The following is a 17,619-nucleotide window of genomic DNA, read 5'->3' on the forward strand; positions in this document are numbered from 1 at the left end:
TCAAAATCTTTGGCAAATGGTTCCTAACTGTCTTGGAGTGTGACCTTTGACCTGAACCGGGTCTTCTTGTGATCCCATGTAACTGACTGCATATCGGATGCATGTATGGAAGCTGCTGGTAGATTTCAAACACAAAATAATAATTTAATTTTGAGTTGATGATGAATTTTAACCTTTTTCTGTTAGAGGCTGGTAGACATTCACATTTTAAAAGTTAATTTCCCACCCTCACAGTTGTAACAAGTTCACCTATGTTAACCTTGTCTTTTTCAACCCCATGTGATGGTTGCAAGGTGCCCCACTCCTTCTACAATTTCGAATTATTGATAACTGATGATTTAAATATTAATTTCTTTTAAGGTATTTTGTAAAAAAAAAAAAAATCACTGCTATGAGATGATGTCCCCAAGTATTACAATTTCTCAGTGCAGAGTGAAGACAGCATTATTGCAAGAACAAGCTACAGCCAATAGAGGGCGCCAACATGCAACAAATAAAATGCATGCATTTGGTTGGATTTCTTTATGCAGTTGATACTTGAATAATTTGTAGCAAAAAATTCAGAGATTTTTTTTTTTTTTATCAGCATCAAACATGTTCCACGTCCCGACCTGGGAAACATTGTAATAACGATGAAAAAGGCCACAACTAGATTATATTTTGAAATCTATAATTAATCATTAGAACAGAAGCATGTTGGTTCTGGTCCTGACCATAATATTAAACATGTTAAAGGGACAATATAGGCTTCTTTAATCAAAATAGGAAAACAAACGAAAAAAAAACTTTGCAAAGGTGCACCATCACAGGTCAATATGGCACAGAAAATCCTGTGAGAAAAAAAAGTGCAAATGTAAGCTCATTAGGCATAAAGTCATTAGTGAGGAGAATTCCTTCACACGGCCATAATACTGTAAATATTTCTCATTAAGGTCTCTCCATCAAAGTGGAGCACTTTAGAGGAAGCTCCACAGCTCGTGAAGGTTAGAAGGACACGCCCTCAACTTTAGAAACGGTGCAGTGGGTGGACGTGGGTTTGCCCTCAGCTGCTCACGTTACCAGCGGGGAAGAGGAGCACGCACAGAGACTCGGGTTTTGGGACTTGTGTCGGTCCTCTGTGTCTTCGCCCTTTTTTCTCTCCAGCGGATCCGATCTTCGAGCGCTTGGTACTGCCGCTGTCTTCCCCTCCCTGCGGTTCGGGGACTTGGAGAGTGGAGACTGAGGGGAATCCACCTGCCGGGGGAAGCGGACACACCTCGTGATGGATGCCCTGAAATCTGCGGGCAGGGCGATTATCAAGAGCCCCGGAGTTCCGCGGCACACATGGGGAACTTCAAAGCACGAGAGTAAGTGAGACGACGCGTGTGCGCAAATGTTTGGAAATGGTTGCAAAGATCCAGGCGACGTGGCAGTGTTATCTGTCAGAGAGGGGATAGAGCAGGACGAGATGTGCTAGTAGCCGGCTAGTGGACTGTTTATGACTGGAGAGCTTTTGTTTGTCTTGTTGCCAAACGTAGCCAAGCTGAATGTGCTGTGGTGGAAATACACGTTCATTTACAAGCCGGTTTTATTCTGTTGTCTCAGTTCTACCTACTTTCACTTCTTTATAGTCCTGCCAATTGTACTTCACCTAAACATATAGCTTTAATTAAAATTAGATAATGATACGGTACAGAAAATGTGTTCAATAACCAAATAGTTGAATCGGAAGTAAACCAAAGTTTTTGTAAATGGATTGGCCAATCATTTGCTGGTTTTGTTTTTGTTGTTGTTGTTTGGACACAACAGGGCATTTGAAGGCATCCCCTTTGGATCTTAAAACTTGTGGGCATTTGTCTCTCTGTTCTTATTGACATTTTATACACTAATTAATCAAGTAATCTACGCAATAATTTACAGAGTCAGTGAGAATGAAAACAAAGAATTTGATGCATCTTTTTAATTGAATACTATGCTAAAATCTAACCATACAACTAGAGATGAATATGTTTAAGTCAGGGATCCTGTTTTGTCTCAATAGATTGTTCCTTCATTAGTCTTCACTGACTTTTCTTAATATTTTTTGGGGTGTTTTTATTCATAAAGGTCAATTAATTCAGTGGATTCAACAGAAAATATTCAGTAATTATCTAACATTTGAATATTCCGTATTATTTGCAATATTTTGTCAAAATAGTTCCGAAAATGCACAACAAAATGTGGAGGATTGCTCCTGGACTGCTACAAAGTGAAGTACAGGAGGCTGTTGGGGCTGAGGGAAGGGTCAGAACAGCAGACCTTGTCACACCATCAGTGACAGACTGCTTCGCCTTCAGCCCTGCTGTCTCGCCGATGTGTCAAGTGTCGTCCTGAACGCTCCCTCCCCGCAGCTACTTTGCCTGTAAGCCTGTCACTGCCGTAAACGCCGGCATGCTGGTTTTGCCTTGTCCCAAATGTCTGCTTAGTGAATAATCAGCTGCCCGTGCCAGCTTTCATTAAACATGACTGATTAGGTTCACAGCCAGGAAGATGTTCTTGGTTTCTTCACGCTCCGTGGGAAGGAAGTTCTACGTAAATTATTTAAGATTGAACAAACACTGACGGACAGAAGTTGTTATTTCCCGCAACACCGCCAACGTAACAGTAGTCTCCATTATTACAATGGTGACTTTATGATGACAAAAGCTGACAAACAAATCATCATGTTATCTTGAAAGCCATTGTCTGTGGCACATTGTTAGCAGGGGCCTCTGCATTGTGTGCTTTTCTTCTCTTCTTGTTGTCAGTGCCAGAAAAGAGAGGGAATAAAGAGGCGAACGACTCTGTCGGAGCAGAATCCAGCTGGATTTCAGCACCTGATGACAGAAGCAGTTTGTGTCTGAGAGCCACCAGAGGGATCAGGCTGGAAAAATGTGAACACATGCAGTCACAAACAGTGCAGACAGTGTTGGGGTGATCCAGAAGCTACTTAGCAGGCAATTTGGAGAGAGGACAGCAGTCCGTGTGCCAGCATGTGGCAACGCGTCAAAGCTGGCTGTCGGAATGCAAATAAGGTAGCGTTGCAGCTGCTTGGCTCAGTCATACGAATTAGGTGTGATTAAAGTTTGAAAAAGTGATGAATTATTTGTGTCCTGTCGACTGACTGGTGGAAACTGCACACAAAAATATGGATGTTAAGTCACTATCGTTAAATAACCACCATTAATGACAAAATACAGTTTTGAAAGACACTGTACTGTGAAGGTGAGGTGAGATGGAAGCATTTAATTGGATGAAGACTTGAGTGTCATGAAATGATTAATGTGGTTGCCTCTTGACTTCTCTGCTAACACCACTGTAAGGTCAAACTGTCCCTCTAACAAACCCTCGGGTTAATGAGCAATCTGTGATAAGTCAGTCTAAATTTTTTTTTAATTTTTCCTCAGGAAGTGACCAGTCTTTTCACAAGTAAAACAAAAACAAAAAAAACAGGCTAAAATAAAACGATCTTTGTCTTGGACATCTATTGTAGTCGGTCTTTGGTTCTTCGTACAGCAGAAAAGTGACATGCACGTTCCCATTGCCCCTCGTGGCTGCCTGTTGTCATCTGTAGAGGTCAAAGCCACTGGCAGGGTGGAGGAGGACGCAGCGTGTACCTGGATTAGAAGTCATCCCTTTGGATCACGTCACACAGAAGCAGTGCGGGTCCTTCCCGCGTCTCCCAAGTCCCGAAACACTTGCCCTTGGTGCCAAGGATGTCCATGTCGTCCAGTCTGCATCAGTTCAGAATGGTGTAGCTTTGGGGTAGTTGAATCCAGTGAGATAGGGTCGTTGGTGTTGTATTTTGTTTGGAGCAAAGTCGTTTCATAATGTACAAATCAGATCTTGCTTCTGCTGCACAGCTGTGTGATCAATATGAGAGGAAAAGTAAGAATCAGACGTTAGTTCTTTAATGCACATCTTACGTGTGTTTCTGTTTGATTCTCAACTTTCATCGCTTTGAAATAAAAAAAGAAAAAAAAAAAGAAAAAAGAAACTATGTAATTTATATCACTGTGCTTTGCAGCACAGATCGGTGCCTAATCTGAAGTTAGTGGACTCAACAGTCATTAAATTGGACTGGTTGGGATCTCTGGCAGGGAATACTGCCCCTGCTGCTATTAAACCTGACAGGGGCTTCACTGACTGACATGCAGGAGGCACTAGTGTCAGTTAACACCGCCCTCAAGGAGCAATTATCTTTTGATGGCTCGTTAAGACTCAGGAACCCGTGAGTCAGAAAGATACCAGTGAGGAGGAGGAGGAACAGCCCCCTCCCCCATGAGGGAATAACAGAGGAAGTGTCAAAGAGAGGGATGAAGGCTCAGATTAGAGTGTACAATATTCCACAGGATTCCTGTGCTTTCAATTTGATAAATAAGATGGCGAGTTGATAATTAGGGCCTGATGGAACAGTTGGAGTTGAGTTATGAATACACAATTAAGTCCCATTAATGCAGCTTTATTTCTTACCATATACACTATAATCTGGTTGTGAAGCCCATTTAAAGACTACAAAATAACGATCCCCATTATTTTACAGCGAGTGATATACAGCAATGCAAATAGCCTGTTTTTTTCTTAGGTTTCTGAGATGTCTGCCTCAACCCCAACACAATTGTAGTGAATATAATATTATTTATTGTGCGAAAACCATTGATAAATTACATTTCAAAAAGTCTACAGCATTGTGTCTAGTCAGAAAACAGTGTCCCGGTTAGCTCAGTTCTCACTGTAAACCACTACAAGTCTGCCTGAATGCAGTGCAGTGGGTCGTCCAGTGGTTAGGACCGAGTTATTTAACGTGACGTCTTTATGAAAAGGTTGCATTAGCATACAGTACATGACCTTTTATAGCAGTACCCTGTTTGCAGTTACACTGAAAAATTAAATGATGGACCCAGAAAAGGTACAGAAATATCACAATAAGGAACACAGACAGTGTTCCTTGAAATTACATTTTTATATGACTAATTTGCAACAGCAAATATACATTTTCAGGAAATGTGATGTCACTTAGATTATTTTTAATGACAAAACTGTGAAACAATACATGTGGGAAGTTGCTAAATGTAGATGCCGTCAGTAAAATACTCTCTGACAATGCATTAGATAATGCAGGCCGGAGTTCCTCACAAAAGCAATTGAGAAAAAAAATAGTACTATATAAATGTAATTTGTTGTGTTTTTGTTTTTAATGATTTCATCAAAAACTTTTGATAAATTGTTAAAAATGGAAGCACAATGGGATGCGTAAAACAGACATTAAATCAAACCTGATGTAACATTAATCTTTCTTGTCATAAACCATGTTTCAGTATTTTCATGCGAAAAGAAGAAACTCATATTGCACTTTTCAGGCTCCATACAGCATAAACAGTTATTTAGAAGACCAATTAAACCCACATATACTCGCTGCAGAGCTTCAGTATATCAGATGATGATTTTAGCAGGTTTCCCACCTATAGTCTGCATAATTCATGCTCACACACTCATCTGTCTCAAGTCACAAGCTGAGGATAGATTAGATGACAAAGTGCCGCTAATGAGTTTTCATGGAGCGTGCTTTCTGGAAGGCAACCTGTCTGAAGACCAGCAGCTGCCCAAGGTGGGAGGTATTGCTTGCAATGAACTGATGAATTGAAGTTATTTAAACCTACTGTTTAGCTACGAATGTCCTTTTGAATTTATAATCAGAAGGCTCACAGTTATCATTAGATAGTCAGGATTTTGATCTGTTGGTTTTTATAGTCTGAGCTTGAGCAGACCAATAACACTAACAGAATAGCATTCTGTATTATTTGTGAATTTAATAGATTTAACAAAATTTCCTTCAAAAAGTACTTCATAACTATTCCCCGAACATGACTCGGTGAACATAATGTTCAAATGCAGTTTAATTTAGTTGTTTGAATGATAGCGGAGAGAACTATGTGTGAGTGCATGACCTTCTGACTCTTTCCACTTCAGAAGAGAACTACATGAGCTAAATCCCCCCCCAACAGTCTGATTAGTAGGATTACTGTCAACAGCACAACCACCTCAGTGACAGCTCTGCACGGACTTGATTTTTCTGCCTTTTTTTTTTTTTTTTTAAACTTCACTCGTTTTTCCACTTCATTTCATGAGGAAACTGACAGCAGATTTTAATTTAACGCAATTTTCTGCCGGGGATATATTATTATTATTATGTGCTTCTACTACCAAACAGCCCAGTGTGTGACTTTGATGTCCTTTTTTAGTCATGCTTGTGGTGATGCTCTGGGCACGGCAGTGTGTGTCTGCTCTGCATTGCCATGAAATATTGTTGCCATTCTAGGCTCCCACATGATGGATCCACATGATTTTGATGGTTTTTTTTTTAGTGAAATATCTGAACCATGACTGGATGGTTTGAAGTGAAATTTGATACAGACCTACTTGTCGCTCTCGGGTTGAATCACTTTCATCGTTGATCCCTTCACGTTTTATCGAATGCAATCATCTGGTCAACATTTTTGTGTTATGTGTTGACTTAGTGTTAGAGTTTCAATCTCCAAGATCTCTTTCCATCCTCTTTGGCGGCCCTAAGTGGTAAATGCAGCTGTGTTTTTGGACTTGACCTCCCAGAGATTCAAATGGTGTTGCTGGTCAGTTGGCAGTTGAAGAGAGCCTGTTGGCAAAAAACGCGTCACTCACTGTGCACTGCGTATGATTTTTTTCCTGGTAAGGTCACCAATGACACCCAACTCGTGCAGCTCACCACCTCAATTTGTCAGTATCAGTGTCAACTTGTCACTTATCACGGACACACTGTCTTCAAGTGACCTGACGGGTGTATTACACGCTGTGACCGAGTGTCAAACCCCTCGTGACATTATCCATTGGTTTGTGAACTGCTTTTCAGAGGCCTCCAGTTCAGCATTTCCGCCATTGCCATCTTGCTTTGAGCCTGAAGTGACCTTATTTGGTTGAGCTGGGGAGGAGCGAGTGGTAAATCTGAACGAGTGACGTCAGCGAATGACACAGTATTGTTTTCTGGAAACATTTTATTGACTTAGTATTTTGGGGGAGAAGTTGAATGAGAGTCTATGGAGCCAGAGGCTTTTTGGAGCCAACCCCTAGCGTACCCTTGGTGGCATTGAACACAAGGGCACTTCCATACTAGCCTCACTTTAAAGACCCAGAAGCTGTGTCCACTTTTATATGCAGTCTAAGCTTGTCATGGACACACTGTCCTCTCGTGGACTGACGGGTGTATTACATGCTTTGATGTGATAATGTGGTGTTTCATCAGTGGACGGCACTCAATTACCAATGTTGTTGTTTTATTTGGTGATGAATATTAACTCAATATTCAATATTATTAGTTATACTTGCAAACATAAGCATGCGAACACATTGAACCAAAAATAGTGAATTTGGTAAAAAAAATAATTCTACAATGTAAAATATCAGCATTTTAGTATTGCCACTGTGAACATGTCAGCATGCTGTTAGCAGTAAGCATTGGTGTGCTTTTTTAGTAGAGAGTCAGAGGTGTTAATATCAAAATAGGCTTGTGTTATGTGAGCCTAGATTTTTTTATCTCCACCTGGTCAGTGGCCTGCTGGAAGTTTATAATAGTATATATTATTTTAAGTTGTAAGTCAATCTGTCTGCTGTATTTTTTCTTTTACAAATGTTTGTTGTTTGTCAACGTCTTGTGAGGGCAGTTCAGGTACAAAGATTCCCTTTAGAGTTTCATTCTCCTCAGTCACACAGTATTTACCAGATTTAGGATTTTTTTTCCTGCATGTTTGTCGGGGCAGCTGTGAAACCTCACACTGGTTTTGACAAGTGCTTTTACCACACTAAACGCTCCTCTTGTCACTTCTCATCTCGTGTTTTAATCCCGTGGCTGCTGTGGGTATTTTGAAATTTAATAGAGTCATTCTTCTTCTGTCATAGGTCTGGGTTTAATCAAAGCTTAGTTGGAGCCCATCTGTCCTATTCCACAACTATCGTTTCTGTAATAATGCTTTAAAATCCCCACTGTGCCAAGGAGATTCACTTTAATTCCTCCTTGTGGTTTAAGGATAACTGAAGATATTTTAGCCAAAGATACAAGGTACAGTGAGTGCTTTATCTTGCTATCTAGTCAAAACAAAGGAGTTAGTGTGCAGGTACTAGGAAGAGTATGTGTGAAGGATCTGACAAGGTGTGTGTGTGTGTGTGTGTGTGTGTGTGTGTGTATATATTTTGTAGAGACGTGTAGTGCAAATGTTACTTCAAAATGTCATTTTTTTTTGGATGTTTCTCTACACATTTTGTTGTATCTATAAGCTCCACTTATATCTGAATTTTAACTCAACATTCAGATAGAAATCTTGATTAAATATTTTTGTTGTTCATTCTGTGACATGCCGTCTCCTGTTTGTTCTATTTGAAGGCTAAGGTTTATTTTCTTCACAGCTCCGCTTCACACACATTGATTTTCAAACCTTGGCCTCATGTTATTAAAAACTGCTCCACATCATATTCTATATTGATTTTCTTTGTGAAGCACCTGGGAGTTGTGTTAAGGCAAGTGTATTTTATCATGGTCCACAGTATGTATGTGCTGTAAATAGTTATATTTGGTAACTCTTTATTTTTTTTTATAGCCTTCTAGGATACTTATGCCTAAATTTGTATCAGTGTCTCATCCACTAACAGCCATGAGGGCATCTTTCACTCCCACAGTCTAACATGTCTGACTGCCTGCTTCCCCTCCATAAACACCACCATGTGTAATCAAACTACTGTTTCAGAGTCTTATCCAGAGTTCATTATTATGCTGCTCTGTGCAGTCTCTCTCTGGAGTGTTTTTAGCACCGACAAGGTTCCCTGGCCTGAAGTAAAGTGAATTATGCAACACGGGGAAACTGAGAGACCCTATCTTGGGAGAGGTGCTTGTTCGGCGAGCTGCAGCAACATGCACACGCACACGCACACACACACACACACACACACACACACACACACACACAGTCCAGCTTCCTATTTAAAGTGTATAGTTAAGTCCTAACATCTAAATGCCGTGTTTGATGCCTGTGGCAGCTGTCTGTGAAATAGGATATGCTGTCACTCAGGTGTAAGAGTCCTTATGAGCATGTTTTTGATTGTTAGTCTGCAGCTGTGCAGATTAAGTACTGCAGATGCCTATTTGTGTGTGTGTGTGTGTGTGTGTGTGTGTGTGTGTGTGTGTGTGTGTGTGTGTGTGTGTGTGTGTGTGTGTGTGCATGCGCCTATCAGCTGAACCTGCTCCTCCACAGGAGAGGCAAATTCCATCTGTGTTCTGTACCTCTGAAAAATTCAACTCCCCTCACCATTTCTGACACATCATGTCCCTATCTGAGCTGAGCACCCAGAGCCGAGGACCCCACTCCTAAAAATAACCTCACGCCATCAAATAGAAAATGGAAAACTTCTGTAGCACAGTGCTGTATGGAACCGCTGCATGCAAGCCGTTAAAGTTGAAACAAAGTACCAGAAAGCCCAGCAGAAGTTGTCTCCAAAGACGTTAGTTATCTTGATGTGGTGCTTGTCAGATTAATTAAGATGAGCTGCTGGTGTTGAACCCGGCTGAGATAAGTGAATTAGCTTTTAACGGATTCCTCTGATCAGTTTGATATTAATTATGAAACTGATTAAGATTGACTTTTAAAGCTGCTGAAAATTACTGCTTGATTAATTTGGAATTCTTTTTTTTGTTGTTGATGGTTCTGTCTTTAATTATTCTTTCAATTATTATTATTGTTACATGAAAAATTATCTGATTTGCAGCCTCTTAAATCTGAATATTTTCTGGTTTCTTCAGACCTCCATGATAATGAACGGAATACTTTTTAGTTGTGAACTGTTGGTTGAGACAAAACGAGACATTTTAGGCAACACCTCGGGCTTTGATCGACATTTTTCACGATGTTCTTACACTTTGAAGACCAAACAACTAATCCATAATAAAAATAATCATTAGTTCCAGCCCGAAATATAATTTTGGAGGACATACCATGGGCACAACGGTCTAATTTCCACTGAAGTTACGGTTGACACGTGTCCCTAACTAGTTTGATATACTTACTAATATGACTAATAGTGTTTCTCTCTTACTTTCCAACAGCTGCTAAAATCCAGATAAGAACAACTCTTAAAGTTTGTAAAAAATATTCATAGGCTTCATGAAGTCACCCTCATTTATTACAGTGTGCTCACAGCATTAAGTTTAGGTGCTGCAGCAGCAAGGGATTTGAAAACTTTTTTTTTTACCTACAGCAGTAACTTGCAGGCAGCATAGAGGTTGCCCTACCTTACTGCTCAAGGAATTGGGGCACATTCTGCCTGGGAGGAGGGCATGCAAGCAGAAATGGCACCTGCTGTGAATGTTTACCTCTTCTTTGGATGTTTTATTTATACTCCTCTGACAGAAGCTAAAACTAAACATCAGTTTAGAACTGGGCAAAGACTAAAGAACAGAGTTACATTCTGGGAATTGTGGCTATTTACTTTCTAGCTAAGAATTAGATGAGAACTTTGACACCACTTTCATGTCGGTGTAACTCTTCATTGGCCAATTCAATTACGATTCACCTGTCAATTATTCTATTGCACAATACATCTCAATGCGGTTTATAGGGGAGACTTTAACCCAGGTGAAACAACCCTAATAGTTTGTCTTACACTGTGTTCCCCTGACAGTTCAAAGAAATCACAATATAGCTGGTTCATTTGTGAGCAGTGCTCCTTCCAGTAAGCTGTTTCCACCCGTTTCCCATCTTTGTGATAACCTAAGTTACCCAGTTGCCGGCTCCAGCCTCATATTTACTGTACAAATAAGATAGTTGTATTGATTATCTGAAGCAAATGGGCATATTTCCAAAAATGTTAAGTTGGTGAGTAACAGTGCAGCAACTTTTCAATTTTTTTTTCTTTTATTCATTACTCCAAAGCATAGAAATACTTAAAAGCATAATCATTAATTTTATTCTGTCATTTATAATGTATATACAATTTTTGTGAGAACTTCTGACTTCCTTTTAAAACAAACAATGTTTTTGCATATAAAGTTCCTGCAAAAAAAAAAAAAAAAAATACCCCAAAAGATGTACCATTTAGTCTGTTGAGCCATTTTTAAATGCAAAGCTGAAGCACTCCCAATGATTACCCCCTGTATCTTGATGCCCCCAGAGACGTGACACCTGAGAAGCTGAGGTATGTGGCTGTGTCAGATGAGCATCCATCACTCAGCTGGAAGGGTCTGAAGTGCTCTACCGCATTAGAGGAGATTCCTGTGGGATGCCCTCATCTATTAAAGGGGTGCAGAGATAGACCGTCTCGAATGAGCAGCTCTCAGAGGTGACTTGTTTTGCTTTGGTGGGATAATGGATGGGTGCGCTAATGATTGCCCAAGCAAGGCATTGTTTTCTTGGAGCTCAGCTTGAAATGGGAATCAGAAAACAGGCTGGATTACCTTTTTTCTTTCTTTTACGAGTCACAGCCTTGCCCTTGAATAGAAAACAAAATATTAAATATACACCTATTATTTCATGAATGGATTTCCTTTCAGGGAGCTATTTATAGTTGACGAAGATGTTGAAATGGGAGCCCGCAGACTCCCGGGGGAAAAGATCTGTATCAGCAAAGAGGAAATCATGCCCTGTTTGAATTGCTAATGAAAACAATCCTTCGATGGTGCTGAGCGATTATACTTTATGAATAAATAACCGTGAGGAAATATGTCCTACAGCAATGAGGTGTCTGTACTGTGAATGTGGCAGTGTAACGTGGCTCAATTCTGGAAATCTCTGGAGTGATCTTTAATGTATTTCATATTATAAGTGTTGATATAGAGTCATTGTTCTCCTCTTACTTTACAATTTACAGTCTTGTCCTCAGTTGTTTAGTTACTAAAATTCCTGTTGCTACATGCAGCAACATGTAACAACTGTATATATGTTCAGGTCATTGCGTAGAAACTGTCCTTCGTGCTTCAGACATATATGGAACTCTCAGAAGTAATAATTTAACAGAAAGCAGTAACCTACATGTCGGGTAAAAACAAAGAGTGGCTGCTGAGTCAATCAATAAAAATGATCCAAAGCACTTTTAATGGACATTTAGTCTGCGAGTCACCTCCGTGTTCATTGATCTTTGGTCAATGATAAACTATAACTGCCGGGAGATTGCAAACAGCCTGTATGACAAACAGTCGCTCCTCTGGCCGTGTTGTGTTTGACTAATTAACGCATGCAGGGTGAAGCTTACAAATGAGCATTTACATAGCTTTACACAAGCGTTTCTAAATAAAGTTGTCATTTAAAGGAGGACATGCTCACAAATTCTCAAACCTGAACAGCAAAACCAGCTGCGCATCAGTGTCCTACCAAATGACCTTCATGATGACTTCAGAAATGATTAAGATACGATTTTATTGATCGAAGAACTCTGTGGTTTAAGGGTGGGTGATATTATATTGTTGTCGACAACATCAGTATAATCTTTAATTGTTTTTAAAAAGTGATATTGCGATAATAACACTATTCCAATTTGTTGATATTGTATAATGTGCGTAACATTGGCTGAAGGCAGCTCCACAGTGGAGGAGTTGCAACTTGGGGGCAACACAACAAGCTGTAAACACATTTACATATTATTGCCTCATAAAGTTCCTACAGTACAGGTGCCCGTTTGCCCGTCCAGCAGACACAGAACTACATTTGCATTAATTTTGAGTCGTGTTTAGTCCACCTTACAAATGATAAAAGTCCAATGCTCCGTCTTCTTCTAGCTCTAATTTGGTCTCTGCCATCTCCTGTCCTTAAACCAAAAGGTTTGAGTTTAAACACATTAAAACACAAAGAGTAACTGCAGAGTTGGGTGATAATTCTCAAGGGAGATCCTTTTCCCATCACTCAGTCATTTGATCTGTTATTAATTCAAAAATATAAATTAGTGCAAATGACCAGTGCTGATGTTTTTCTGGTGAAGACAGTCTTAGACAGGCCTACTATTTATCACGCAAAGATTAGAATATCGTTTTTCAGCCATTAAACATGCATCACTGCACAGAAGAGTATTGGTGTCTTTATGAGTTGAGTAACTAAACTACTAAAGCTGTCAAAGTAGTATGAGAAAGGAAATACCTGTTTTTCCACCTGCTCTTTAATTGTGACATCCTGACTGAATTAATGGTGTTAAACTTTGTTTAGTTGATGGCCCAATCTTCACCTTGACTTTAATAGAAAAGTTGTGCTGCGCCTTACTCACAATTGACTCCAAATATCATTTTAACCAATCAGATACAGTATGAAGCAGACATACGGTCCGTTTAATCAGTCTTCCAGGGAAAAACAGATTACAATGAATGCTATTTTAAGTTATTCTGGTGACACTACACACTGAATCATGTATCCTGGATTTATGCCACGTGGCTTGGGTTAATAACTATTTTTATTGTCTGCTTATCTGGCTCAGTCCTCCTGCGCAGCATCATGCCAACCACATACCAACTGTCACTGTCTGCAGAGTAAATATTAGCACACTTTTCACGCTGGGATGCCAGCTATTAATAGAGTGCAGGAACTAATCCAAGAACAAAACATAAACGTCTGTGTTGGCTCTTAATTTGAAGCATGTGATAACGTATGCCCCCAAAATAACCTCAGTACTAATCCCATTTCATTCTCTGGACACTTCTGAGGACAAAACATGCTACTTAGAGAGGAAAAGATAAGACTGTGAAACTGCTACAAGTGAGAACGCTAGTTTGATCCTCTCTAATTAATGATTCATGGAGCCTTTGGAGGGCGTTTTATGATGGGAGAGTTGAGGCCTATGTTTTGCATAATAACTACAGTCAAAGGCAATTAGCATTCAGGACATAATTTGCTGTTTTATGAAGAGTTAGATAAGAAAATTGCACTAATCTCATATCTGCCTGCTAAATATTCTCATAAAATCATAACCCTTGTAAAGAACACAACTTTGTATAAGATATAACCAAGTGCTCATAATGTGATGCTCAGTGGATTCAAGTTATAATGGACTTTATATGCAATTGCAGTGTGAAGTTAAATGTATACAATGCAGCTCGCCTGTCAGTTAACATACTGATGACGCTTTCCCACCAGATGGTACTTGTCAACTTGGCTCGACTCTACTCGCCTGTTTTGGTTTTAGATTGGACAAAAGTTGTGCGAAGTACCTGGTGGTTTTTTATTTTCTATCGGCTTTGTTGAGGCTTCAAGTGAACTGAGCTGACACTAAAAGCTGTCGTGAAAACATTGAAAGCCACTGATTGGTCAGAGAGAATTGTCACTAGAAGCATCACTGCATCATCATTGCGTGACATGAGACATCATAGCATTGGACCACTCAATTAATTGCAACCCACAAAACCACATGTGGTCACATGGCAAGGTACAGACTTTCTTCTGTTTGGTTGTCAACAAAAGCATCCATCAAGTGTGTGCATGTTGCTTTGTAGATGATGTCAGTAGTTTTACGCGGAATCACTGTGTCGACCAGCTACTGCAGAGCAAAAAGAAATCCAGAAAAAGTACCTGGTACCAAAAGTGAGAAGAGTTGCGTGGAGTTGAGTCGTACCTTGTCGTGGAAAAGCGATATACGAGGTCCATTTAAGTTCAAGTATCCTCTCCCCTGCTTCGCCCTGCTTCCCTTTTTTGAAAAATCTTTGCTCCAACCAGACAAGAGGACATCAACCATATAGCCATTTTCAAGGCTTCAGTTTACCTCTAATGCAGGCCAATGGATGACATCATCGCCTGGTTCGTAAATATTTACATACAGTTTATGGATATAAACCATTCATGAGGTTTAGAGGTGCAGTCAGATGTACTTTGTTGGTTTTGGACAACAAGATAACTGTTTCTGTCTATCCTTGTTGCCAAACTAATTAGTTACCACACAGATTAAGAGTGGTATTAAGTGGCATCTTCCCCTGTTAATATTTCCTTTCAAATTTCTGTTTCTGATTACAAAGACAGCTACAGTAAAGGATATCGGTCAGTCGACAGACCTCACATTTCTTGGGCCGTATTCACAGTCTGTCCTGAACAGCTCCCACTTTGCTGTTGCTCTATTTGCTCAGCCATGCATATTCCAGATAATTCTCATCATGGTTTTGATTAACAGCAGATATGGTGTTTGAAGTGAAAGCAATCAGTGAGGGTTATGGTGAAAAAGAAATTATGCTGAAAGACTCACGCGAGCATGGATTCATTGAAGGACCTCCGGGTAAAATAGTTGAGTTATGAACCTGAATTATTTTACTCCAGATAATTATTTTACTCCGTGTAAATGAAATAAAAGCTTAAAGGAAATAATTTATCCACCCACAGGAGCTTGACGACTGCACTGCCATAAAATATATACAAGTAGACACAAATCAAATTAAATCTCTTTTTAGTCCGCATTTTTATTGGTTTTGCTTACATTTGTCTTTTTCTGACAGTTTTGTGAGCATAAAATGAAGAGCATTACATTGAAATGTGAATTCATTAAAATTACTTGATTTACAATAGAGCCTCAAGAAGTTTTTAATTTAAAAAGTGTCAAATGAGAAGATGGCACTATTCAAGTTGATGATCACAAAAAAGGGAACATGAATCCAGCACCCAAATCCATCATATTTTTAGTAGATTTTTGGTTTTTACTTCTCTCTCTAAAAAACATGTTATCATTTATTTTTCATCAAATAAGGCAGTCCTTGAAAATGCTTTAGATATCTCTTTTCATTTCTACAAAAAAAAACAAAAAACTTGCAAACTCAAGCTCACTCATTGAAGGTGTTTTCTCTGTCAGTTTGTCTTTGAGTCCAGTTAATAAACTAACAAGTGAACTCCCTTATAATACCTTCCGTTGAGATGTTTCATCATATTTGGAATTATTCAAATATAATAAAATGAGTTTGAAATCAATTTTCAAAGAAAATCACTACACCTCTGTCATTTAGACATTAATGCCACTAAACATACTAGCGCGGAAATGATGAGTAGATTCATCTATTAGCTGATCAACAGAAATAATTGACAAATATTTTAATGACCATTTTAATAGAGTAATTTTTAAAGAAAATGTGCCAACCATTTGGAAGTTTTAACTTGACATTTGTTAAGATTGAGTGCTTTTATTTATTGTTAGGAGATGGTAACCAGAAAATGTCTGTAATAGTGAAAATAATCATTAGGTGCAGTCTTAGAAATTACATTATCATGAGAAAATACCATCTTGAATAAATGTGCATATTTGTATTTTTTTTTTATAACTTGCTCTTTATTCTTTTTAAACACTAATACATCTGGTGCAGCAGCATTCTTGATGTGTTGGCTTTAAGGAAATCAAAGTTGTGTCGGTATGGTTTTAAAATAGACTGACAAGTAGTTTTGTACACTGGTCCGCTGATTGTGGGGGATTTTTATGTACCCGTGTAATTCTACCGTTCCACTGTGGTTTGTAGTCTTCTTTTGATGCTAAGCCAAGCTGTTCAGTAATGCAATTTGCAGGTACCGCCTCCCTGCTGCTGCCTGGTTGTTGGTTATCGAGCCTGTGGTTGCTTAGCAACATTAGCTGCTAATCCACGATTCTGTCTTTGTTATTGTTGATGTTGTCAATGTGCGAGGAGCTGCTCGTCCTGACTGAGAGGTATACCTAATGCCCCGAAGCCTGTCTAATTAGCTAGTCTCTTAGAAACTATATGTGAGGAGGATTTCTTTTTTCTTTTTTTGTATCTGTGCAGTCAGAATCAGAAGAAGTGAATATACAGAAGGTGAGAGGTGAGTTAAGGGACAAATTTTAGAAAGCAGGAAGAAGAGCGAGAGCTTGAATGGTAAAACACTGAGCTATACTCTGTTCCGCCTCAAGGCAGAATCAGAAAACCAGTTACACCCCCCCCCCCCTCCCACACACCCACACCATCCCAGCCCACCATCTTCCCTGAATGTGCGGCCTATTTTCCCTGTCAAGGTGGTGTCCTAGATTCAAAGTTCCATCAGATGGGTAAAACAGAAAGGCAAAGAGATTACATCAAGAAGGATGTGGAGGATGGGGGTGTCAGCGGGGTCTCAAAAGCAAGCCGAATGCTTTCTTTACTCGTATACTGAGGCTGTGCTCATTCCATTGGACTCGGATCAAGATGTCCTACTTGCTGACCTGTTGGGAAATGGAAAAAAAGGGAAGGCTTCTGTTGTTTTGACCCTGGAGCACACACTTGTTCATAGAGCTTTCGCTATTAAATATAGTTTTATGTTATCTTGAGGAAACTGCGTGTCTGCCCGCTGCTTTGCTGTGCATATGCCCTGTCTTGCGTCAATATTCCTGTGTGTATATCTGTGTGCTCTTATTTGTGTTGTTAATTAACCATTAGGAGGTGTTCAGCCAGAGCAGAATTCACCCGGGTACGATTTTGACTTCTCAGTGCAAATTAAATTACTGAGCGTGGAGCTCGCAGAGACAGCTGGCGATCGCTGCATGTAGCTGAAGGCGTGCAGAGCACATGGTACCTATTATACTACAACAGCACCTCCTCCAGTCAGATCAGCTACTGTGAAATGCGACAATTGTCAGTTGTTCGTTCAACACAGCGTCAAATATTTTACAGTTCTC

The 17,619-nt window shown here is 39.6% G+C and overlaps 1 protein-coding gene across 1 annotated transcript in view; it reads left to right on the top strand.

Annotated features, from left to right (window-relative positions):
- The first annotated feature begins 928 nt into the window (after positions 1-928).
- The window catches only part of LOC138193800 (low density lipoprotein receptor adapter protein 1), a 44,599-nt gene continuing 27,908 nt past the window's right edge, over positions 929-17,619 (top strand). Inside the window, exon 1 of the mRNA XM_069142031.1 lies at positions 929-1,346. Within this exon, the coding sequence (XP_068998132.1) occupies positions 1,262-1,346 (85 nt within the window). The 5' untranslated portion in view covers positions 929-1,261. The remainder of the gene's footprint in view (positions 1,347-17,619) is intronic.

Source organism: Embiotoca jacksoni, unplaced genomic scaffold, assembly GCF_022577435.1.
Source record: "Embiotoca jacksoni isolate LCO1_2020_lvr unplaced genomic scaffold, fEmbJac1.0.p SCAF_96, whole genome shotgun sequence".
In the NCBI taxonomy this organism is placed as follows: Eukaryota; Metazoa; Chordata; class Actinopteri; family Embiotocidae; genus Embiotoca; species Embiotoca jacksoni.